Consider the following 26,165-nt stretch of genomic DNA (forward strand, 5'->3'; position numbering starts at 1 on the left):
AGCAAAGCCTACATTTAGATAAGCTATTTCTAAAAATCTTTTCAATTTTCTTTCACTTTTTACTAAAGCACAATGTAATATCTGACTTTAATTGAAGAAAACAGTAAATGGTATAATATGTTAACAATAATTATGATTATAGTTGCTATCATTAATGTCATATTGGACTAAGATTTCAAAAAATTAAACACCAAAGTAGTAGAATTAAATATTAATTATTTTAGCTTAAGCAGCATCCATGAGAGAATTTTCTTGTAATATGTAGGAAAGCTGCAAAAGTGGACACTCTAAGTTGATTAACAAAATATAACAGCAGTGTTCTATCATAATGAGAATTTGTGGGTCTTCAAATTACTGGTCACTTACATTGGTCTGCCTTGATGTTTTCCTGTAACATATGATGTACAGTGTGACAGTGTGCAACCTAGTAAATTGAGAAGCAGATACACTCCTTTTTACTCTTAGTATAGTTTGGTTTCTACCATTAGTGACAGCATTAATAGCGAAGAAAGAAAATCATAGTCTCTTTTCTAGTTGCCTTCTGGAAACTAGACTCATTGAAAAATAAATTTAAAACTACTGATAGCTATTCTCTTGCTGTTATATTTGATTGGACAAACTATGCTAGCATATGGAAGCCTGTTTTGACATATGCTGTACACCTTTGGACATCAGAAAATACATCTGCATTTGTGTGATACCTCCCACAAGATGAGAGAATGTGCAGTCTTTAAATATTGTTATGGTGCATTTAAATTTCACTTAATTTCTATGGACAACTTTTTCTTGACTCAGAATCTGTACTTTTAACGTATTTCAGTCATATGCTGGCTCTAGGTTCAAGTCTTATAGAATTCCCAGGGTGAAATAAAGCATTCACTAGGCTGAATTTTCATCTCTGGAGGAGAGGAGAATAATGAAAACAAAAATCTATGATAAAATCATTTATAGAGGAAGAAACCCATTGATAGAAACATAGAAAGGATACATGCTGTGTATCCAAAATGCCACAGTTAGGTCAACCAGCATTCAAACCCAGACAGATTTGCTCAAAGTCTTGGTTTTTAATGACTTTATTACTCTGTCTAACAATAAAATAATAGGCTGGTTTTTTTCCAACCTTCCCATCATCTTATCTACAATTGTAATAACTCTAGGTATAGATTACCTTTGGTCATATTGTCTCAATCAATATCCAAACAATTTGACTAAGGTGAAGATTCACTTGCAGTTAAATTTTTAAAAGAAAAGGAAGTCTGCTAATACTTCTGAGCCCCTGGTTATGTCTTAACTCTCCTACTCACTTCACTCCCACTAAATAAGACATTATAATTAATTCTTGTTTTCTTTCTCACTTAAGTATAAGTATAGTCTTAGCTAATTATAGTCATTGTCAGCACTTCTGATGAATAACAATCCCTGACCAAAATAAGGCATCTTTTCATCACTAAATGCAAATCTACTTGTGTAGAAAAAGCAACAATTTTATGTTATTCTTGTTGAAATCCACTGATTTCTCTAGGGTCTTCTCCTTAAGATTAAATATAGAGAGTTTTGTCACAGTAAAGTTAAGTCATAGCCTAGGTTTGACATTATATTTTTTCCTCAGATTTTTTTCATCTAATTCTGTTAGTTCTATGTACACAGATAAAGGAATGCCCTTTTAAATACTTATTAACAATTTCATATGAAAGCAGCATTGATTGCTAACATTAATCTTTCCTGGAAAGATACAACTCATTAATCTGCTTAGTGATTTATTGATACAGTTTTAGTTTTAATGTTAAATTTTTTCTGAAAGTAACTTTTTAAAAATATATGGTAGAATATGAGGCTGTCCATTTACCTTTATTTATAATGAATGCAAGGATTCTTCTGAAATAACCCTATCATTTGACATCTGAATTTAGCACAGCTGACATTTGGAGTTGGGAATGGCTGCCCAAGGTCATATGTAAGAAATCTGAATTTAATTTTCAAATTAGTACTGTCAGTTTACAACATTAGTCATATACTGACTTAATTAAGTAAAGTCTAAGAGGAATCTGAAATCAAATTTCTAACTTCTCCATGATTGAAAATGTTAAGTTTGACTTAGAACCCAAATATATTTTATCATACAGTTTTTAATAAGGATTTGAAATATTTTTGAGGGTTAGAAAATAATCACCCTTGCTACTGATGACCAAAGTCTTGCCCAAGCCTATTTTTCTTTTATGAATAGAGAAAATGACCTGGGGTTCTGTCCTAGCCAGCCTATAATTCTCTTGTAAAGATGGGCAGGGCTTGTGAAAGCATTAATATTCATTCCATATGCATACACCACTAGTCCTCCATGACTGCTTTGATTCTTGATCACTTCATCTTAAAGAGAACAGCCTTTAATCGCCTAATAATGAAAAAAGGTGATGACACTGGAAGCAGAAACATCAGTTCACAGAACTAGTGTTCACAGAAGAAAATGTGAACTCGGTTTTCCTTTAACTGTTTGGGAATTTGTAATTAACACAAAGACCTAGGTTTTCAGGTCCTGAAAGTCTTGAGGTCTTAGTTAGGTAATCTTAATGAATATGCAGTGATGTTTTTTAATGAAATTTAAAGTAATTTAATATAATTTCTCTGACTGTTCTTGCCATGCACAAAATAGTTCTTTGCACTGACTCAGTACTGAAAGAGCAAAGTTTCTCACATTGTTAACCTTCATATATCTCCTCACATATCACCTTTACTGTTTTGAAAATGTACCAAAAGTATATAAATGTGCCCTAGATAGTTATCCTGCTTTTTCATCTTGAAAGTTTCCAACCAAAAGGAATTCTTGTAAGTGACAGAATAGGTTGTTAACAACCTATCAGTCAGTGCTTTTTGCAGATTTTGAGAGTTTACCAATCTAAGGTCAGTGACAATATGGAATTATTCACAGCCAGATTAAAGTTCTTTACACAGTATTTTATATATTTTATGAAATCCATATTTGAGCCCAGAATAGTGTGTTTATTTAGGACAGCGCATATTTTCCATCAGAATTAGCATCTCTAAATCTTCATGAGCTCCTCGCTTCCAGTTCTTGTTGGTAGACCACTAGATAAAAAGTTCCAGGAAACATGACATTTGTTGATTGCCTTCAATGAAAATAATTAGCCAATTAACATTTTTTAGTGGAGTCTCTTCACAGTGTTTTCAGCACAATGCTAGGGGTAAAAAGAGGTAGTGCCGGTGAGCTATAAGATGATAAGGGTGTTTAAATGCTAGTTGACAACATAAGCAAGTAGAAAGTGAAGCACAGAGTCCAGTTTAGTGCACTTATTAGGCCAGTACCATGGGCCAGGCCCCGAGCAAGACTCAGTGACAAAACAGCGAACAACAGGATCTCTGCCCTCACAAAATCTCACCTAGTTGTGGTGCTGGGCTCTGAGAAGCTGAGGAAGCGATTAAATATCTCTGTTGTTACGAGGTTCAAGGTTCAAGATCCAGAATCTTCAGGAGCTGCTGATTGCATGCAGAATGGCCACCAAAAAGAACAAGCTGTAACTGAGATGAGAATGAATGAAGTACAGCCTGAGATTCATACAACTTTAAAATGATTTAAAATAATTTCTTTGGGGAATCCATCTATACATCTCTAATTATCATCCGTAGACCCTGTTTCCTGAGTTCACTTTCAAAAACACAGTTTTATCCATGCCACCCCATGCTTGAAAGCCATCGGTGGCCCACAGTTTGCTTCCTTTTCTGCTACTGTGACAAGCGTGATAGATGATTAGTGCTGTTCATCCAAGCAGCCTCATTCATATCCACTGCTGTGCGAATTTAGGCATGCCAGCTGTCAGTCTGCCCCCTTCTCCCCAGCTCAGGAAGACAGCAAAATACACACGATTAAGAATGATATTCTCACGTGCTCTAGTATATTTCAAAGGTAAATTATTCCCAAGCTCTGGGCTTTACTACTATTAATAAAGTACTTGCAGAATACCTCAGAATTAATCATAGTATAGATCAAGACACCACAGCGTAGAGCTACACTCATTCATTGTTAAATCCATACTCTTCCATGTGCTCAACAATATATCTTCCAGTCTACACTAGGTCTTGGGGTCTGTTTAATCCTGCTTCTCACTTCCATACCCCCACCTGACATACACAGATGTCTTTAAAGATATACAGATTACTGAAAGATCTTAAAACACATTCTGCAGTTATAAACATCCTCACTTTCCATCTTTCTGACTACCCGCTTCTGTATTTGATAAACCTTTTAAGTGAGAACACCCACCCTCTCCCAGCCAAGCCTCAGAAAAGATGATGAGCCCTTTCCTGTGTTCCTGCACCACACTGTGTCATAAGTATTTGCTTTCTGTTTTTGGTTTGTTTTTTTTTTTTTCCTCATTTTATCCTATGAGTCCCTCCGGGCTCCAAACCGTGCTGTATTTGTGTTCCCAGAATCTATCATAATGCCTTACATAGACAGTACACTTAGGGGATATTTGTTGAAGATGTATCAGCAAAGGTTATAGGCAAAACTGTTCTAGTCATCATATTGATTGTGATATATTTTGTTAATTTTTATTTTAAAAAATTAAACCTACAAAGGTAAGAACATTTGAAGTGGAAAGGTACTGTTTCCTTTTTCTGTAGCTAAGAGAATTACCTTAAAGTGTTTGTTCTCACAGTGGCATCCTCTCCAGGTTTCAGAAGCTGATTATACGAGCCCGGGGTGTCCCTTTCTTCCTCCAGTCTTGAATGTTCATCTTTGAGAATCACTGCGTGTTGCCACATCCTCCAGTGTATGAGCAGGAGAAAGGGACTCCAATTGCTTTTTTACTTCTCAGCATCTCTCCTGAAGCATTTCAGAGAGAAGGAAATGTTGACATTGATACAGAGGATTTCACAGTATCTTCATAACTTTCTATCCTGTTAGTAGAGCTCCTCTGTACACCATACCTCTTTACTCATGAGCATTTTTATAAAAGGGATTAGCGCAATTGAACCTAGATATTCTGTTAAGTATAAATGCATTCTGAACAGAAGTGAGAGTAATTGGTAAATCGTTCAGTCATAGAGTGTCTGTTATTTTTTCCTTTCTCATGTTAGGAAACAGTGAAATATAAGCTGTGAAAGAGTATCGCTCCATTCCCATTGTTATAAGAACACTGAAGCTGGGCGAAATGAAATTGGTGTCTTACATAGTTCCTTGTACAAGGGATTATCAATGATGGTTTATTATAGGGTCTAATGTATACTGAACACCCACAGTTCACACAGAAGTTAGATGAGAGAGAGAGACAGCTGCACACACACACACACACACACACACACACACACACACACACACACACATAGAGGCTTATTGCCCAAGAATGCTATTCATTTAGAATATTTAAAGGCTTTGCATTAAAATGATATTATCCGTATTACCATATTTTCCAAAGATACTAGTTTAAAGTAAGAATCTTGAAGAAGGTAGTCTCAAATTTGCTCCTTAATGACTGAAGGATAAGCTGGTTTTATAAGGCATATTATCACAGAAAAAGAGCATTTAGTCCCCAAACAGGTTCACAGTCACTTATTTATTCATAGCCCAGGAGGCTACACCTTGGCATGCGCATGTGGTGTATGTTATGTAGAGCATGCTTGTTTTTGTTTGTTTGTTTTTTTGCATCTAGTGACATTACTGCATGAACTTCTTACAATCATTGTGAATCTTCGTGGAGTTATTATTTTTTACACTACATGTATGGGTTTCTCTTTTAGATTTCCATGTAGAAGAGGCACTGGATTGGCCTGGAGTATACTTGTTACCAGGCCAGGTTTCTGGGGTGGCTCTGGACCCTCAGAATAATCTAGTGATTTTCCACCGAGGTGACCACGTCTGGGATGGAAAGTAAGTAATCATTTTTCCTTCAAGAAGTATATGAAATTAAAAATAGCATGCATCGCTTTCCATTAAACGCAGAATAATGGTGAGAGAACTATCAACGTTCTTTTTGAACATAATTTTTGTGAACACAACGTGTTCTTTTAATATATGATTGTGATTCACAGGAAAGAGGAGGTCTTGTGCATTTGAAAACGATTGTTTCACAAGCTAGTGTATGGAAGGAGGGCAAGAAGTCTGTGATTCTGCCCGCTTCCCTGGTGGCTCAGATGGTAAAGCGTCTATCTGCAATGCAGGAGACCCAATTTCGATCCCTGGGTTGGGAAGATCCCCTGGAGAAGGAAATGACAACCCACTGCCGTACTGTTGCCTGGAAAATCCCATGGACAGTGGGGCCTGGTAGGCTACAGTCCATGGGGTCCTAAAGAGTCGGACATGACTGAGCAACTTCACTTTCACTTTCTACCTACTTAGCGTTTTGCTCTCGCCTCGTTGAAGCCACCTCCACACTCCTAAGGAGGGAAATATTAAAGAAATTAGGACAGCATGTGGCTGAGGCATTTCAAGACTTCAGAAGAAGTGCATCATGATAAATGATCAACTCAGAAAAGTTACTGGTTGACGGCAGTAAAGCACTTCATTATCTCCGTGTCCTGGGTATTGAACCGTATTGAGGCCACTGGACTCTTGCTTCCCCTCAGGGTGCTCCGTGGCAGTGATAACAGTGCCAGCTGGGGAATTCTGTGGTTGGAGCCACATGGCCACCATATGTATAGAAATAGTGCTTTGCCCTCACATGTTCATGAAGATCATTTCTATTACACAAATGCGTTCTTTTCATGAGCACTGGAGACTTATAAGAATAACACCAAGACTCATGCTCCTGCTTTTCCTTTGGGGTTTCTCTTTCCAACCTTTTTTTCTGTCTTCCAGTATCTTCCTATAGGGATTTTTGGTTTAAAAAAGTCTAACATTTATTGAGTTGTTTGCTGTGCCTCTGTGACTGTTCTAAATGTTTGCATGAATTACCTCCCAGCAGTTAGGCACGGTTAGTATCATCATGATTCACATTTTACAGGTGAAGAAATCAAGAGAAGGTAAGTGTTTTGCCCCCCGTCTCACAGTTAGCCCAGCAAAGTCAGGCTTCAGTTGCTGTCCGTCTGACTCGGAGTTGGACCACTTACCCACTTTGACCTACTTGCTTCCTTTTAGAGGATTGTGAACACATTTACAGGATTGTATTTTTCAAAGCTGGCTCAAAAATTTATCAGGTTATCTTAATTCTCCTGAGTATTGAATATCCATTTATTCATTTGTTTTATCACAAATTTTCATACGAAGGTGAATTTTTAAATATCTTGTGAATTAGGTGTAATGAATCTTCTTCTTTCAAGTGTACAGCTTATAACAGGGTTTTATTTGGAAAATTGAGGATCCACACATACAGTTCAACTGTTTTTTCCCTCCATTTTCAGAGATGCTGATTAAACTTAGCCCAAACCTGCGCTGTCACATACACATGTATGTAGTTTTCTTGGTGCAGTTGAAGATGAAATTCAGTCAGCATTTCACAGTAGATTGATAGCTTTGATACTGTTTAATTATCCGTTGCAGTTGTCACACTTGAGAATGGAATCTTAAGAAAGAGATCACTTCAGAGTTCAAAGCCATCAAGCTCAGCATCCCTATTTCTCCATCTCTGTTACATCATCTTAGTCATTATTGAACATCTAATGATATTTTAACAAGTGCTTTCAAAAGCAAACTATTACTATTCACTGTAGCATATTCTTCATTTTAATGAATATTGCTACATTTTCTACATGGATTTCTAGCCACATTTTATCAGACGAGAAAATTACAGCATCATTTTCTTCCATTGATACTGTTTCAGCTGGCTAAAGCTAAATTGGACGAAGTCCAATTTTCCATTTTAATGTGACATTCATTCCAAGTAAACAGCAGAGGCTGGAATAGTTTAATAGGAAAAAAAGGGGGGATCAGTACAGGCCAGCCTGGGGTAAATGACCCAAGACTGAAACAAGAGCCACATAAGCACATTTTCTGGGCCATACATGGCAGTCCCAGCAGAAGACCTGATTTTTCTGGCTTCGTGCTTTCATCTAGATAACCTGCCAGTATCGTGTGTAAATAGATGCCAGTTCCATCGCCAAAGCCTGGGTGCGTTTACCCTGATAAATGGCTCTGACAAAGCGGTCTTGTTAAAAATGTAAGACTTCAGAGCAGGGGCACTAATTTAAACCATTAAGTCTGTATCTGCTTTCTCCTTCGTCTTTATCGTTCAGCTGTAAGAATATTTGTTACCCCTCTCCTTTTGCCTCTCTTGTATTTCCTGTTGGCCTCTAGCAGCCTTTGCCATCCATGGAAATTCTCTTCGGGCGCTCCGATCTCTGCTTTAAACACTGTCTGCTTTGTTACTCACAAAGAGAATTAGAAGTGGATCACTCTGCTAGTTGTTTCGTAGGTAAATGGATTCAGATATGCTGATCCTGCTTGTTGAGAGTTGTGCATGACCATCCTTCCTATACGTGCAACTGAATTATATAAAATAGACAAGTAACTTTCTTCTCCCTCACTGAATATACAAAGATTATACAAAGAGAAAGACAGCACTTCCCTGAGGAAATTCTTACGTGCTGGTGAGAGACAATGGAAATATAAAAATGGGGTGGAAATTGCATTCTTGTTGCTGCCACTGTTTGTTTAGAAAGCTGAGAAATTCTGCATTAATTTTCCTCAGAATCCCATCCTGATTCTTCTCGTGTTCACAAAACTGTAAGTTCCATAAAGTCAATTAGTCAGTTCAGTTGCTCAGTTGTGTCCGACTCTTTGCTACCCCATAGACTGCAGCATGCCAGGCTTCCCTGTCCATCGCCAGCTCCCAGAGTTTACTCAGACTCATGTCCATTGAGTCCGTGATGCCATCCAACCATCTCATCCTCTGTTGTCCCCTTCTCCTCCTGCCCTCAATCTTCCCAGCATCAGGGTCTTTTCCAATGAGTCAACTCTTCACATCAGGTGGCCAAAGTATTGGAGTTTCAGCTTCAGCATCAGTCCTTCCAATGAATATTCAGGACTGATCTCCTTTAGGATGGACTGGTTGGTTCTCCTTGCAGTCCAAGGGACTCTCAAGAGTCTTCTCCAACACCACAGTTCAAAAGCATCAGTTCTTCGGTGCTCAGCTTTCTTTATAGTCCCAACTCCTACATCCATACATGACCACTGGAAAAACCATAGCCTTGACTAGATGGACCTTTGTTGGCAAAGTAATGTCTCTGCTTTTTAATATGCTGTCTAGTTTGGTCATAGCTCTTCTTCCAAGGAGCAAGCATCTTTTAATTTCATGGCTGCAGTCACCATCTGCAGTGATTTTGGAGCCCAAGAAAATAAAGTCTGACAGTGTTTCCACTGTTTCCCCATCTAATTGCCATGAAGTGATGGGACCAGATGCCATGATCTTAGTTTTCTGAATGCTGAGTTTTAAGCCAACTTTTTCACTCGCCTCTTTCACTTTCATCAAGAGGCTCTTTAGTTCTTCTTCACTTTCTGCCATAAGGGTGGTGTCATCTGCATATCTGAGGCTATTGATATTTCTCCCGGCAATCTTGATTCCAGCTTGTGCTTCCTCCAGCCCAGCATTTCTCCTGATGTACTCTGCATATAAGTTAAATAAGCAGGGTGACGATATACAGCCTTGACATACCCCTTTCCCGATTTGGAACCAGTCTGTTGTTCCATGTCCTGTTCTAACTGTTGCTTCCTGACCTGCATACAGATTTCTCAAGCGACAGGTCAGGTGGTCTGGTATTCCCATTTCTTTAAGAATTTTCCTCAGTTTATTGTGATCCACACAGTCAAAGGCTTTGGCATAGTCAATAAAGCAGAAGTAGATGTTTTTCTAGAACTCTCTTGCTTTTTCGATGATCAGTGGTCATCTGCATTAAATTTGCCCATTCCTATCTATTTTAGTTCACTGATTCCTAGTATGTCGATGTTTATTCTTACCATCTGCTGCTTGACCATGTCATATTTTCCTCGATATATGGACGTAACATTTCAGTTCCTATACAGTCTTATTTTTTGCAGCATCAGATTTTACTTTCATCACCAGACACAGAAACAGCTGAGCATCATATCGACTTTGGCCCAGTTGCTCCATTCATTCTGGGGCTATTGGTAATTTTCCTCCACTCTCCCCCAGTAGCATATTGGACACCTTCAGACCTGCGGGACTCATCTTTTGGTGTCATATCTTTTTGGCGTTTTATACAGTTCATGAGGTTCTCACAGCAAGTATACTGGGGTAGTTTGCCATTCCCTCCTCCAGAAGGAGGAGTTATTAGGAGTTATTATTAGTTAGTAATAATCCCTAATTAATACTCCATACTCAAAACTCTTTTGATATCACATCAATTCTCTTTGCTTCCTTGGTGGCTCAGCTGGTAAAGAATCTGCCTGAGATGTGGGAGACCTGGGTTTGATCCCTGGGTTGGGAAGATCCCCTGGAGAATGGAAAGGCTACCCACCCCACTCTTCTGGCCTAGAGAATCCCATGGACTCCACGGGGTCACAAAGAGTCGGACCCAACTGCAACTTTCACTTTCAGTTCTCTTTATGAGTACTGTTACTCGTCAGTACTGGCAGTACTGTTACTGCCCAACAGGCTTGATCAGCCCTTACTCTTCTACTTAATTATGCTAAATAAGCATGGCAACAAAAATAATAATCATAGTAGTAATGATGATGATGCTGATGAAGATGACCGTTATCCCCTTTCTCAATTTGATTTCCCCTTTCTCCTTGTCAGCCCCTTAATTCAGTATGGCTACTTTGTGTAGGCATGCTAGTCACTCAGTTGTGTGCAGCTCTCTGCAGCCTCATGAATTACAGCCCACCAGGCTCCTCTGTTCATGGGATTCTCCAGGCAAGAATACTAGAATGAGTTGCCATTCAATCCTCCAGGGGATCTTCCCAACCCAGGGATCCAACCCTCGTCTCCTGCATTGCAGGAGGATTGTTTACTGTCTGAGCCATCGGGTAAGCCCATGGCTACTTTAAGACACTTCTTCTAGCTGAAAGGAAATGCCTATTACCAACAAGGTGTGATGAAACTTGAAAGAGCCTCTTGTCTGCCCTAATGTTAGGGCAGCAGGACAACTAGAGCTCTGTAAAGTTTAAATGCCTCCCAGCAGGAGCTGGGTAGCTCCTGCCTCAGTAACAGTTGTTCCTGGGTGTCTATCTTAAAATCACCACCATGGTCAGAGGCTTGCTTCCCGGCCTCTCTTTCATTTATCTCAGCTATGGTTGAGGTTCTACTATGTGGGCCTCATGTTGCATACCCTCTTCAGTAAATCATGGGTTTTATCTCTTATTTTTAGGTGCTAGAAGGTATTTCTATTATACCATTTGTCACTCTTGACTTGGAGTTGGAAGGGATTTTGGAAGTTGTATCACTTGGAATTCCTTCTGTAACCAATAGAGGAGAAAACCAACACATACTAGCTTAGAAAAAGAAGAAATTTATTAGTTTGTATAAGTAAAAACTTTCAGGGTGTGGTAGCTCAGATGATACCACCAGGGTCTATTTAACACATGTTCTCCTGGTTAGTTCCATTCTTAGGCTCAGATTGATCTTCCTCCCTATTTGCAACTTCCGAATACCACAAGAGACCATCCGTGTCCTTGATAGGTCAACAAGAAATCCTTAAATTGAATCATTTAGGGTTCTTCTACCTGACTTTAGGTAGGTAGCAGAACGTTTTTCTTTCACCCTGAACCAGTCACTGTGGGCAAACGAATGAAGTCCACTCTTTGGCTTAGCCTAAGCTTTTTATTTTATCTCTGTAATGTGAGAGTAGAGTGGATATGATCAAAAGCAAGTGGGGTTTGACAGAAAAACAACAACATTCTGTAAAGCAATTATCCTTCGATTAAAAAATGAAAAAAAGCAAGTGGGCTGAGAGTGAGGCTTAGAATGTTGGGGCAACTAGAGAAAAACTGAGGTTTCATTGGCACAAAATGGGGCAGTAGACACTGGGCACCCAGGTAGCAGAGGTCCACCAGAGAGTGCAGCTCCCGCTTCCTGCCAGGATATCTCTGTGCAAAATCTTCCACTGTCATCTGGTGCTCGAACTCTTTCAGGGGCAAGAAATTCCCTAGATATGAGATATACTTCCCAAGTGTGGGACTCATCTAGATGTCATAGGGTTCTTCATCATGTTAACCTCAAATCTGCATCCTATAACTTCACCTTCATGACAGCCAAATGCAAAGTAAATTCACTTCCGTTTATTCATGTCAGTTATTTGCATATTTGAAGAAAGTCTTATCTTTTCCAGACTAAATATCCCACAGGCCCTGAGCTAGTCTTCATGCTGACATGATGTTTTTATCTGAGGGTGCTCTGCTTTCTCAGTCCTTTAAAGTGTTTGGTTGAGAAGTGGCCTTAATACTTCATGTATTACCTGATGAGCAATGCAGTCACTTTCCTTGATATGTATTCTAGGTATCTGTTAGTGATTGCATTCACTTTTCTTCAGCAGTTATATCACCTTGTTACCTTGTGTTGAATTTGTAATCTACTGAAATCTCTAATTATAGTTCTTAAAATTGTGCAGAAGTTTTTACTGGAAATTTTTATTTATGCGGTGAACAATGAATTCAGCATTTTATTCCAGTTATATTTCACTTTGCTAGATTTAGCATTGCTTCAATTTTTACAGATACTATTTTATTCTTAATTAACCAGAGAATGAGCTGTCCCTTCCAGCCTGGTATTAGGTCTGTTTGATGAATTTGCCTTTCATATCTTCATACATATTGTTTATAAAGTTTGAATAGTTGACTGCTTGGTTTAACAAGTTTTGTCCTTAGAGATGTGGTCTTCTGGGAATCTTCTCCCATTGCCCCCCAGATAATTCATTCAGAAACCATCTCCTCATCAATGTTTTATGGAATCTCGCCAAGTTTTTTTGTTTCAAAAATCTGTTTCCTAACTTGCATAAAAATCAGTTCAAGATTTGCCTCACTAATTGCCTGAAGTTTCAGTTAAGATATCTGCTTGAGGTTCTGCTTCTGTATCTGCAAATTCTTTCATATCTTTAGGATTAATTAGACCTGGAAAATTGAACTTATTATCTTCACATCTAAGAGAAAATTGTAAGGAGTTCTACAAAAAGAATGTTTGTCCGTAGTCTACCCTTTTGTCTTATGTTGCCGTTTCCTATTGTACTCAAGCCAGTTTTTCAGTTTTAGGCCACTTTCATTCTTCTTGCAGAGAAGGTAATGGCACCCCACTCCAGTACCCTTGCCTGGAAAATCCCATGAACAGGGGAGCCTGGTAGGCTGCAGTCCATGGGGTCGCTGAGAGTCGGACATGACTGAGCAACTTCACTTTCACTTTTCGCTTAAATGTATTGGAGGAGGAAATGGCAACCCACTCCAGTGTTCTTGCCTGGAGAATCCTAGGGACGGGGGAGCCTGGTGGGCTGCCGTCCATGGGGTCGCACAGAGTCGGACACGACTGAAGCGACTTAGCAGCAGCAGCGTTCTTCTTGGCTATGTGAGTATTCTTCCTGTCTCTTCTACATCTACAAATTAAATTTGATAACTGGAGGGGAGATTCTCCCAGTCCAGTGAGGTTAATCCTAATAAGAAAAAGCATATGTTTTTGTAGACAGGACACCGGGTTCCAAACTTGGTTTCTATTTCCTAACTTTGAGTCCTATATCGAGATATTTGAGTTCATGACTCTGTTCCCTAATCCAAAAAAATGAAGGCTTTAAAAATCTTCCTCCTTCTCTTGAGTAGCAAAGTCACTTTGTTAAGTAACACGTTCGCAGTGGCCTTGCTGACCAGACAGAGCCTGGTGCTGGGGTACCTAGTTCTTTGTTCCTTTCATTCTCATTTGGGATGTCTCTAGTACTGGGTCCATCAGAACAGAAGTAGTCATACTGATTTCTTTGTCTGCCCACCTCTTTTCCTCCTCATAGGGAATTTTTGCAATGTGTATAAGAAGTAAATGTTTTAAACATAGTATAAAATTATATTCCATTTAAAATCTTTAGTCTTAGTATGGTATGTCTTTGCTTTCCTAACATTGAAGGTATATTTCCTTTTATTTTCTCACTTGAAAACCTGTGGTCCTTTCTCCAACCTCTTAATTTATGTAATTACAACATTATATTTTACTTCTGTCTTCAGTTGCTCTTATTTATTTTGCATTTCCCTTAATTTTGATTGATGGCACAGAAGTTTATTTTCTCTCTGTTCTAATTCTTTTGTGTGTGAATATAGCAATGCATTTCTTTTCAGTCTTATCTAAGCTGTTTGATTAGCTGCTAATGTGCAAAATCATTAATGGGGGATTCAAACTGCTAAAATAAAGAACTGCTGAATTCCAGCCCACAGGCCACCATTCAGTCTTGTCCGCTGAGTGCTTTTTCAGAGAAGCAAACAGCAATCAGCAGTGCTCCAGGCACTATGGGAAATGTGCAGGGTATTATTATATTCTGTAAAAAGTTAAATGTGGTTGAAATAAAGACCTCTCTGCAGCATATAATGCGGGGTAGCTGCTTTAGAACCCTAAAGAAGCAGTTTGCTATAGCAACGGTGTATCCAGCTCTATAATCTGACATCCATTTGCGAACTGTTCAAGGGTTACTTTTCTTTGAATTACAAGAGAGTTTATAAATTACTTTATTTGCCAGAAAATGTGAGTATGTGTGTTTGTGTGTGTGTGTGTGTGTGTGTGTGTGTGTGTGACTTTTCCCATTTCAGAATAAAAAAACCCGTCAGTTCCTTTTATTACTTGCCCTGTGTATCTCCCAGGGGCCAGCTGTTAGCTGTATGAAGCTCCAAGTGAAAGGGTTAAGACTCATCAACCAATCTATTGAGTGACTGAATATCCCTTGATGCTGCCAGTTTAAACATACAGACATCTGGTAAAGGATATCACAAAAGATTTTCAATGAAATAGTTGGACCTGTGGTGTTGTAGTTAATTCCTTTAAAGCTATTGTCTCCCCAAGAATTCTAGAATGTTATTGTTTGTTATTTATGTTACTGAAGTGAATGAAAATATTCAAATGATGCTAATATCAGTAAATTCAAAAACTTGCCTAGTCACTGAGATCCTTAATGGATATGGGGGAAATATAGTAATATTATTATTAATAACCATAAAACTGCATTCCATAGGAAAAGTGGTTAGTTTGAAGCATCACATAAAATGCTCTCTATACATGCAAATGACATGGGGCTAATTTGTGATAATTGAAAAACCCTAAAAGATAAACCATATTACTAGTTACATTGTGTGTATGTATAAGATACTAAGAAAAAAACTTGATAATTTAAGAGATCAGACATTTTCATACATCTAATATTTTATTATAAAAATCTGATTTATTTACTCCATAGCTTACTCATGTTGTTACTTATTTTTTTTTGGCTCTTTCATTTGTGATTTCACAATTTATTATAACATCACCAGAAAATGAATAATAAAAGAGTATGATCCTCAAATTAGTTAATTTTGCTATTTTTCCTACCACTAGATATTTGACATTTCTAGATTGTGTATATAGATGTCCACACACAATTTGGGTTTGTGACAGCAAAACATCAACTACTTGATACATTTTTTTCTGTATTCATGAACAGTGTAGAGCAGTTCCACTGATAAAGGATATTTTATCACTTACCTATGCATTAGCTACATTTCATTTGATATGACTCACATAAGCAGTGAGTCTGGGTTTATTTATATTTTTCCTTGACATAGCTTGTTCTCTTGGAAGCCAAGCCCAGCATTACAAGTCCTTGACTTTGAGCTTACATGACTACCAGAGAATAATTTAAACTAGAATTTACATTTTTAAATACTTAAGTGTCTGGAAAAATAAACTAGAGCTATAAAAAAACATGATTTAAGTTAGAGGAATTCAACACATGCCCCTGAAGGTGTTGGGTGGGGGAAATCTACTTTCTCTCCATCAATAAGTTGTAAGAATGTTATTTCCTAAAATAGTAGGACCAGAGATTTAAGACTCATGGTGAATATTTAAGTGAATGACAAGACAGACCAAAGAATACCGCAACCTATTGCTTGGGGAAATCATGAACAAGTCAGTACGTCAGGCTTCCTATATGGTTTGTCATTTTGCAAATAAGAGATGTGGAATTAGGTATGCTGGGTTCCAGTTTTATCAGGCTATACAATAGGCAATTGGACTGCCACTGATATTAGCTGTCAGTAGTGGGCCAGAACTACTGCATGTCACGTGGACAGCACTTGGTATGAATTATGAGGACTTGCTAACTTTCCATATTACTAACTCCTAGGTGGGGGTGGGGTGGAGAAGTAATACAGTAGTGTATTCCATGTCCAAGTAAATAAACTGTAAGAATAAATGAAAATTCTAGGAAATACAAAATGGAAAAGGGTATCTAAATATAATCAGTGGATTTTACCAATATCAGTATCCTTGTTATGATATTGTACTGTAGTTGTTCAGAATGCTACCATTGAGGAAACTAGGTAAAGTGTACATAGAATCTCTCTGTGAGCCACCAGGGAAGCCCTGTTATTTGTGTGTGTGTGTGTGTGTGTGTGTGTGTGTGTGTGAAGTCATGTCCGGCTCTCTATGACCCCATGGACTGTAGCCCTCCAGGCTTTTCTGGAGAATACAAGAGTCTCCAGTATTCTGGAGAATACTCCAAGAATACTGGAGTGGGTTGCCATTCCCTTCTCCAGGGATTATTTCTTGTAACTGCATGGAAATCTACAGTTGTCTCAAATTTCCTTTACAAAGGGGAAAACAAGCTTTAATTCCTTAAAGTCAGAGAAAACATAATTCCCATGTTATTTAGATTACCATTATGCCATTACAAATCATGAAATGTTTCTGAATAATGAGGAGTATGACTTCAGCCTTAAAGAAACAGTGAATGAAGAGACTTCATCCTACTATATGCATGCATACATGCTAAGTCACTTCAGTCGTGTCCAACTCTCTGCAAACCTTTGGACTATAGTCCACCAGGCTCCTGTGTCCATGGGATTCTCCAGGTAAGAATACTGGAGTGGGTTGCCATGCCCTCCTCCAGGGGATCTTCCCAACCCAGGGATTGAACCCATGTCTCCTGTGTGTCCTGCATTGCAGGTGGATTCTTTACCACTGAGCCACCCGGGAAGCCCTCATCCTACTACATATGAACATAAAACTGTAGCATACTATGAGTGTTAGACACACTGAACTTAAGTTATCCAATATCCTAAACAAGTTGGAAAAAAAAATATCATTGATGGTTGAATTCAATACCTTTGTTTTTTATGAGAATGATTATGATTTTTTAGTACAGACAGTCACATCAGAAAGAGACACATATTTATGGAATCTAGAAAAATGGTACTGATGAACTTATTTGCAGGGCAGCAATATAGACACAGGCATAGAGAACAGACCGTGGACACAGTGACAGTGGGAAAAGGAGAGGATGGGACAAATTGAAAGAATAACATTGAAACATAGACGTTGTGTGTGCTCAGTCGCTCAGTCATGTCTGACCCTTTGTGACCCCATGGCTGTAGCCCACCAGGCTTCTCTGTCCATGGGATTCTCCAGGCAAGAACCCTGGAGTGGGTTGCCATGCCCTTCTTCATGGTATCTTCTCAACCCAGGGATCAAACCCAGGTCTCCCGCACTGCAGGCGGATTCTTTACTGCCTGAGCCACCAGGTAAGCCCAAGCAGTGGGTAGCCTATCCCTTCTTCAGGGAATCTTCCTGACTCAGGAATCTAACTAGGGTCTCCTGCTTTGCAGGTGGATTCTTTTCTAGCTGAGCTACCCGGGAAGCCGGAAACATATACATTACCATATGTTAAATAGATGGCCAGTGGGGAATTTGCCATGTGTCACAGGGAGCTCAACTCCGTCCTTGGTGACAGCCTAGAGGGGTGGGATGGGGTGGGAGGTAGGAGGGAGGTTCAGGAGGGATGGCCCATATGTATACCTACGGCTGACTCATGTTGATGTACGGCAGAAACCAACACAATATTGTAAAGCAATTATCCTCCAATTAAAAGTAAATAAAAATACGTTCAGAGAGAGGATAAACTGTTTGGTGTTTTCATAGTACTAAGAAAGAGTTACTTGTGTTTGCCCTTCATTGGTGTCTCTTGATTTATTAACATCTTGCGTATTCCTACATTGATTCTAACTAATAAAATTGTATGTTTTAATTTAATAATGATGTCATAATTGTCTTATAAAATATGCTTTGTTAGTGGTTACTTCGATTTCGTCAACTTACGTATTTTTTTTCTGCTGTGTGGTTTTAACTACACATAATAGCATATGTAAGCAATATTACTTAAGTTTTAGTTGACAAAGCTGAATCAATGTTTTTTATTCAGTTGAATGCATCATTAATAACAACTACTTCAGGAACTTATTATCTTTCAGGGAAAATATACCCAAAGACTATGATAGTCAAGAAGCTCAAATAGTTGTGTGATGTTTATTTTTAATGGCAAGCTAGTATAATTTTGTAATTTTTGTTCTCCTACTGGGACTTGCATAAGTTGCATAAAAATACCAACCAACTCATTGGAAAAGACCCTGATGCTGGGAAGGATTGGGGGCAGGAAGAGAAGGGGACGACAGAGGATGAGATGGCTGGATGGCATCACTGACTCAATGGACATGAGTTTGGGTAAACTCCGGGAGTTGATGAGGACAGGGAGGCCTGGCATGCTGCAATTCATGGGGTCGCAAAGAGTTGGACATGAATGAGCAACTGAGCTGAACTGAACTGAACTAATCAATAGGAGTATGATAGATTTGAGCAGTCTGTCGCCTTCCAAATTACAAATGTTTCTCCATAAATACTTAATGTTGTTCAGATTCTTTTTTTGCTTATATGGTTAAATTGCTGCTGCTGCTGCTGCTGCTAAGTCGCTTCAGTCGTGTCCGACTCTGTGCGACCCCATAGACAGCAGCCCACCAGACTCCACTGTCCCTGGGATTCTCCAGGCAAGAACACTGGAGTGGGTTGCCATTTCCTTCTCCAATGCATGAAAGTGAGAAGTGAAAGTGAAGTCGCTCAGTCACGTCTGACTCTTTGCGACCCCATGGACTGCAGCCTATGAGGCTCCTCTATCCATGGGATTTTCCAGGCAAGAGTACTGGAGTGGGTTGCTATTGCCTTCTCCAATGGTTAAACTACAAAGTATTAATAGTTTTTTTTTTTCACAATCTTGTCTGATTTTATAAAGGAAATTGTATTTTACAGGAATATTTATTGATCTATACAGTGACTTCATCTGGCAAAATATATATATATATATGAAAGTGAAAGTGAAGTCGCTCAGTCGTGTCCGACTCTTTGCGACCCCATGGACTGTAGCCTACCAGGCTCCTCCGTCCATGGGATTCTCCAGACAAGAATACTGGAGTGGGTTGCCATTTCCTTCTCCAGGGGATCTTCCCAACCCAGGGATCGAACCCGGGTCTCCTGCATCGGAGGCAGATGCTTTAACCTCTGAGCCACCAGGGAAGTCTATATATATTTATATATTTTATATTTTTATGGTCCCCAGCCCACAAACATATGGCTCAACTATGTGCTGATCAGTTAGTTCTTTGCTCTTGAAATATAAGTTGGTCTGTTGGTGCTTCATATATTTTTCTCTCTGTCACTTAAGCTTAGATTGGAAGAACTTGTCTTTGTGATATATCACAAATAATTTTCTAAACAGGAATTTAAATAGGTACAATGTCTGTGATAATTATCAATTTAAGAAAGATATTACTAATAATTTAGGTAGAAATATAAATATATATAAATGTTCACAATATTTTATAATAACCTGGAAAGTGTAGAGTTAAAAAGCAGAAACTGTCATTCATTTTAGTGTTTTTATTAATTATTACATAGATGTCCATTTTGTACATACAGAAAAACTGTTACATGGAAAAATTTTATGTCTCTAAACACATTTTTGTTTCAAGAATCATGTTTTATATTTTTGAAATACTTTCAACATTCTGTTCCGTGTCCTTGTAACATGTATTTGCATGTTGTACCTACGGCAAGTAAAATAGCAAACACGGTTTTGATCACTATGCTTCACCCTATTGTTTACACTTTGCTTATCATTACACAGAAAGTTAAATTATACCTTCATTTGTATTTTGAAAGAAAATAACTACTGAATTTAAACATTTTGAGGTGCTTTTGAGAAAGAAAAATTAGCTTCTTTAAGAGTTCTAGACAGTGTTTCTCAAACTCTTATTGGCCATGATTCACCTGGAGATCTCGTGAAACTGTGGATTCAGATTTGGTGGGTCGGAAACCTTGCCCCTCCGGGCAGTTCACGGGCTGCTGCGCCACTGACCGTTGTCCAGTTCCCCAGGCGATGGTACATCTGTGATCCAAGATACTCAAGCATGAAGGGCAAAGAGTGCAGACACATCTGAGCCGTTCTCGATTCCATGTTTAAGATCTCAAGTGAACGGTCTGCGTTTCTCAAGGTCACTGATGTTTCTGACTGGCTTATTCCCATTCTAATGCCATTTTTTTTTCTTTTTACTAGCTCTTTTGATAGCAAGTTTGTTTACCAGCAAAGAGGTCTCGGACCAATTGAAGAAGACACTATTCTTGTCATAGATCCAAATAATGCTGCAGTACTCCAGTCCAGTGGAAAAAATCTGTGAGTTAAATTGTGTATGTTGTTATTAATGCTTGTGCTAACTGGTACAAAGTGTATCATTGGGTCTGGCCTTAGAAAGAGTATATTGTACAGCAGTGGTGAGAAAACACAGCTTAAGAAAGCAGGAGACTGATAGAGCCATCGTGTCTTTCATTTTCTAAAGAGGTGGTTTTAAACCCTGACTGAACATTAGAATCACCTGGCAAGCTTCCAAAATTTAGATTCATATTTAGTCTAGGATGGGGCCCAGGTATCAAAATAGTAGTGTGAAAGCTCCCTCGGTGATTCTAATGGTAGTCAAGCTTCAGAGAAAATTGATACACATGGCTAATGAAGTGAGTTGCTGCTCTGCTAGATCTGAAGATTAAAAAAAAAATTCTTAAGCACAAAAGTTACATAACCAAACTCAGCAACTAGTCACCATTAAGAAAAAAGGCTTCTCTCTTCCCACCTTAAAGTGAAGATTAAACAAATCTCATTTTCAACTTTCCATAGCATGCGTAGTTAATTTGGCTTTGAAAGCTGCCCATTATTTGGTCTTATTCCTAGATTTGGCTTCCGGCAGCCAAAAAAAATTGGCTGATATTCATGGTCTTTGAAAGAAAGGGGCACCTGCTTACAAAGTGTCCACGACCATTGTGGCCTGGCAGCTTCGGGAGCTACACCTTACTTTATCTGCTTAGGCACAGGGAGAGCCAGCTTCTTTAAAAGGCGGGGAGCCACAGCTGATTAGGGAGATGCTAATAATTAGCTTTTTATAGGAGCCTGAGATGGTGAGTCAAGGGCCAAGTTCCAATACCAGCCCCACCACTCCCTGTGTTTGAACCTGTCTCTTCAGGACTCCGGCTGTCAGTCAGGAGTATTCTCATTCCAGATAGGAGTTAAGAGAAAGGCAGGGCTGCTGCTGCTACGTCAACGTGGCCAGCAGTGGTGTGTCTGTGCTGAAAGCGAGTCATAATAACCCTCACATTCGGTGACCTAAAGGGAGATCTAATCCAGTGTATTAGTCAAGAACAAGGTGTTACCTTCTTGGCTCCTGGAAAAAAAAATCCATGATGCCAACACTTTGCACAGGCTAGAAGCTGACACGTGTAGCTTGTGGACTGTCGGATTTGATCCCCAAAGCATGAAGACATTGTCCATGTGTTTGTTAGCTCTGTCCATGTTCCTTAAGCCTGTGAGTCTCTGTTCACATTAGTTCATGATTCTCTTATCCAGGTCATCCCAATTGACTTCTTAAATAGATTAACCTCCTATTATTATCTAGCATACAACTTAACTTTGCTTAGCTGATCACAGCTCATGTCTGCTGGAAGGTGTTTTCTTTGTGTTTTACCATCTTTAGTATTAATAATCACTCTTAAAAACTTTTCAGCAATATATTTAATCTTTTATATTAATACAATGCTATATTATTTTGCAGCATACTTAAACTATTCAAACCATATAAATCCTCATTTATATTTCTCTATATAATTTGTTTTATACACTTTTCTTTATGATTTTAGAACTTGTTTTCAAATTGATATTGTGTTATTTAATATACCATACTTTATAAGAAATATTTGTAATTGATATATATGCTTCATTTACATATTTTTAGATGATTAAATACCAATTAAATTTTTTCACAAGGCAGTCTCTATTAAAATGGGTATTTTGATTTAACAGTTCATTTTGGCCTTTTCTAGAGCTGTAGAGGTATACATTTATCAGTATATAAATTTATATTGCCATTACAAATTAATTAGCAGAAAACTTTCCTCTCATGTGTATTTTGGGAGTAATTATATAATCAGGATGGTTATTTGTATTTTGCAGGTTTTATTTGCCGCATGGCTTGAGTATAGATAAAGATGGAAATTATTGGGTCACAGATGTGGCTCTTCATCAGGTAATCTTCCATTTGGCATTTCAAATAGAAATTCCATTTGGTTACTCAAATAGAAGTTGGGCTTCCCCGGTGGCTCAGCAGTAAACAGTCCACCTGCAACGCAGAAGATGCAAGAGACTCGGGTTTGATCCCTGGGTCAGGAAGATCCCCTGGAGGAGGGCATGGCAACCCACTCCAGTGTTCTTGCCTGGAGAATCCCATGAACAGAGGAGCCTGGCAGGCTACAGTCCATGCGGTCATAAAGAGCCGGACACAACAGAAGTTACTGAGCGTGCACCCACGCACATAGAAGTTAATGAGGCTGTGCTTTCAGAATGCCCTGGAGTTGTCTGGGTCTTCTTCTGTGATCCAGAAAGTTTATAACAAAAGAATGGAACAGCCAGGTCTAAAATGGTTCATTTAGCACTCAGTGCTCAGGAAAACGTACACGTAAATGATCCAGTCACCCTCCCGTGTGGGGCTGGCAGGAATCTTAGGGCAAGAGGTGAAGCTTCCCTCTACCGGCTGTCTGAGCTCCCCTGGCCTCCTTCTGAGCTTTCCATATTTCTTTCCTCTGTCCCCAGGTCTTAGTTCTGTTTTATTACTTTATGTGTTTCATGTATTTTTCATATGCCACCTTAATCTTCTATAAATTGAGATGAGGGCTCTAGTACATACATCTTTATATGTAAAACAGCGATTTTTTGTTCTTTTTAAAGGAAGTTATATTTCCATCAGAGTGTAGTCATAATGCTTTTTCCTTAAAGGATAAGCTCATGTTTTAATACCCGTTTGATGAATAGGTGGGAGAGAACTAGGAAAACTAGAATAAGAAACTAGAACTCAGAAGGCACCGCTAGCCTTCAGACATCATCTCAGCGGACGTTTACTGCTCTTGTATTGTCTGGGGCGCACCGAACTGGTAGCTGAGGCAAGGGGAAGAGGAAGCGGGGGCGGGGGGACAGGGCATCCACCACTAGTCTCCGTTCACCACTCGTGACCTGAAGAACCTCGGGCCGGTCCCTTAACCTCTGTGAGCCTCACTCACCAAACGAAGGAAGCAGCAGATCATTTCTAGAGTCCCATCCAGTTCTGAAAAGTACCTGCTCGTAAGTACGTCTCTGAGAGCTGACCCTCGAATTGCCTTAGTCAGGTTGGTGGGCGTCAATAAATAACCGTGCCAAGTGAGTAAGGCTTTTGTTCTTTTCTTAAAAGGTGTTCAAACTAGATCCAAACAGTAACGAAGGCCCTCTGTTAACCCTGGGAAGGAGCATGCAACCAGGCAGTGACCAGAATCACTTCTGTCAGCCCACTGATGTGGCTGTGGATCCAGACACTGGCGCCATCTATGTATCAGATGGCTACTGCAACAGTCGCCTGGTCCAGTTTTCACCAAGTGGAGAATTCATCACACAGTGGGGAGAAGGTACTCAACTAGACTTTTGATCTCTGCTTCTGATTCTTGGCCAACATCACAAGGAACAGAAGGCTGGCCACCCCTCACATTCTTTGGGGTGTAATTGTCCCTTGAGTGAGGAAAACAGGGCTTCCATATGCATCCAGTTGGTTGTCCTCTCTCTCTCTCACACACACACACACACACACACACAGTCTTACAGGAGGAAAAGAATGCTTCTACCCAAAAGCTTTAAACTTTATCCGAACGGAGAAAATCTGTCATGTGTTTGGGGGCAAAGATGCTAATAACTGCTTTACCTTATTTTTCCCCTGGTTCCAGATATTTAGTGGCTTACTGTAATGAATTTTGAAGCTTAGGAAACTTCAGAGTCAGAGTTTGGGTGATTTCACACATTGTAAGTCTGAGTTTTCCTTCATTTTGTAGCATCTCCGGAGAGCAATCCTAAAGCAGGCCAGTTCAGAGTCCCTCACAGCCTGGCCCTGGTGCCCTCCCTGGGCCAGCTGTGTGTGGCAGACAGGGAAAATGGTCGGATCCAGTGTTTCAGAACTGACACCAAAGAATTTGTGCGAGAGATTAAGCATCCATCATTTGGAAGAAATGTGTTTGCAATTTCATACATACCAGGTATTTCATTTTTATTTTCTGTGTTTTTTCATACTGTTATCCATCCTTAGAAAGTATGTGTATGATCTTCATGTGCTCTTATGGTAAATCATTTTAAACTAAAGTGCCACTGTTCTTTATATGGAAATAATGAACTCAAAAGATTTAGCAACTGCTTGGGATGGATTAAAAAATTATTCCCATATATTAATTTTTATTTTTCATTAATTGTGATAATTTGCTGTAGTTATTAAGTGATTAATGTTTTGTCTTCATACATCATCAACAGACGGTGCATGTTGATAAAGTCAGTATTCAAAATCCTCCTGCTTCACATTTTTAAAGAGTAATAGGGGAAGTAAGTGGGGCTGACATGTCAATGTCAGGAGGAGTGATCCGTGACACCTGTAATTGTTTCTCATTTTCAAAATAGATTTTCTTCACTTAAAGAAAACCAGAAAAATAATTCAAACTTACAAAATAGGGCTTATTTAATTCATATTAAAAAAGACGTAGCATTTCTTTATATCATGAATACTGAACAATTGAAAATATATTTCTAGAATTTATATATTATTTTTGCAATGCACTTAATAAATACACCTATACATCTATTAAAGTTGCACTATTACATAATTATCACAATAATACTTACATTTCTCATGATATTAAAGTTGCATATGGCTGCTATCAGGGTTTCCTTGGTGGCTCAGGTAGTAAAGACTCTGCCTGCAATGCAGGAGACCAGGGTTCAATCCCTGGGTCGGGAAGATTTCTGGAGAAGGGAATGGCAACCCACTGCAGTATTCTTGCCTGGAGAAGTCCATGGACAGAGGAGTCTGGCAGGCTACTGCTCGTGGGGTCTTGAAGAGTTGGACACAACTGAACAACTAACACACACATGGCTAATACCTTCTCAGGCAGCCCCCAGTTTATTTAAGACATGGAATAAAGGGACTCAAGTGACTGAAATAGGAACGAGTTGGCTTCCCTAAGGAATAAGTAATTAAAAAGTAATAAAAGACTCATTAATGTTAATGAAAGATAAATTCTCATGTTGGTTTTTACATCATATTTAAAGAATAAGTTTGGAAAGACCATTCATTTACTTAACCAACAAAGGACCGTATAGTCAAAGCTATGGTCTTTCCATTAGTCATGTATGGATGTGAGAGTTGGACCATAAAGAAGGCTGAGCACTGAAGAAATGATGCTTTTGAACTGTGGTATTGGAGAAGACTCTTGCAAGTTCCTTGGATTGTGAGGAGATCAAACCAGTCAATCCTGAAGAAAATCAATCCTAAGTATCCATTGGAGGAACTGATGCTGAGGCTGAAGCTCCAAAACTTTGGCCACCTGATGCAAAGAGCTAACTCACTGGAAAAGACCCTGATGCTGGGAGAGAGTGAAGGCAGGAAGAGAAGGGGATGACAGAGATGAGATGGTTGGATGGCATCACTGACTCAGTGGACATGAGTTTGAGCAAACTCCGGGAGATGGTAAAGGACAGGGAATCCTGGAGTACTCCAGTCTATGGGGTCACAGAGTTGGACATGACTGAGAGACTGAACAACAACAAATTTACTTAAGAAAGAGGGTGATCAAGTTCATAGTGAATAAAAATAAATCAAATATGAGAAGAAAAACATCAGCAGAAAA

At 39.1% G+C, this 26,165-nt stretch overlaps 1 protein-coding gene and 1 non-coding gene across 37 annotated transcripts in view; one reads left to right on the forward strand and one right to left on the reverse strand.

Annotated features, from left to right (window-relative positions):
- PAM (peptidylglycine alpha-amidating monooxygenase) overlaps positions 1-26,165 on the forward strand; it is a 174,168-nt gene that overhangs the window by 122,929 nt on the left and 25,074 nt on the right. For 34 of the 36 annotated variants that reach the window (XM_081503674.1, XM_081503675.1, XM_081503680.1 and 31 more), the window contains 5 exons: positions 5,752-5,881; positions 20,494-20,610; positions 22,432-22,504; positions 23,699-23,909; positions 24,327-24,527. In XM_081503674.1, coding sequence (XP_081359800.1) covers positions 5,752-5,881; positions 20,494-20,610; positions 22,432-22,504; positions 23,699-23,909; positions 24,327-24,527 — 732 coding nt within the window. Of the gene's footprint in view, positions 1-5,711; positions 5,882-20,493; positions 20,611-22,431; positions 22,505-23,698; positions 23,910-24,326; positions 24,528-26,165 lie in introns of all 36 variants that reach the window. The other 2 variants (XM_081503686.1, XM_081503688.1) reach the window with 1 other exon arrangement.
- Positions 19,383-19,454, reverse strand: TRNAR-CCG (transfer RNA arginine (anticodon CCG)). Its single transcript has one exon. It is a non-coding gene; the product is annotated as a tRNA-Arg (tRNA).

This window comes from Giraffa tippelskirchi, chromosome 6, assembly GCF_054371585.1.
Source record: "Giraffa tippelskirchi isolate mGirTip1 chromosome 6, T2T-mGirTip1v1.2.pri, whole genome shotgun sequence".
In the NCBI taxonomy this organism is placed as follows: domain Eukaryota; kingdom Metazoa; phylum Chordata; class Mammalia; order Artiodactyla; family Giraffidae; genus Giraffa; species Giraffa tippelskirchi.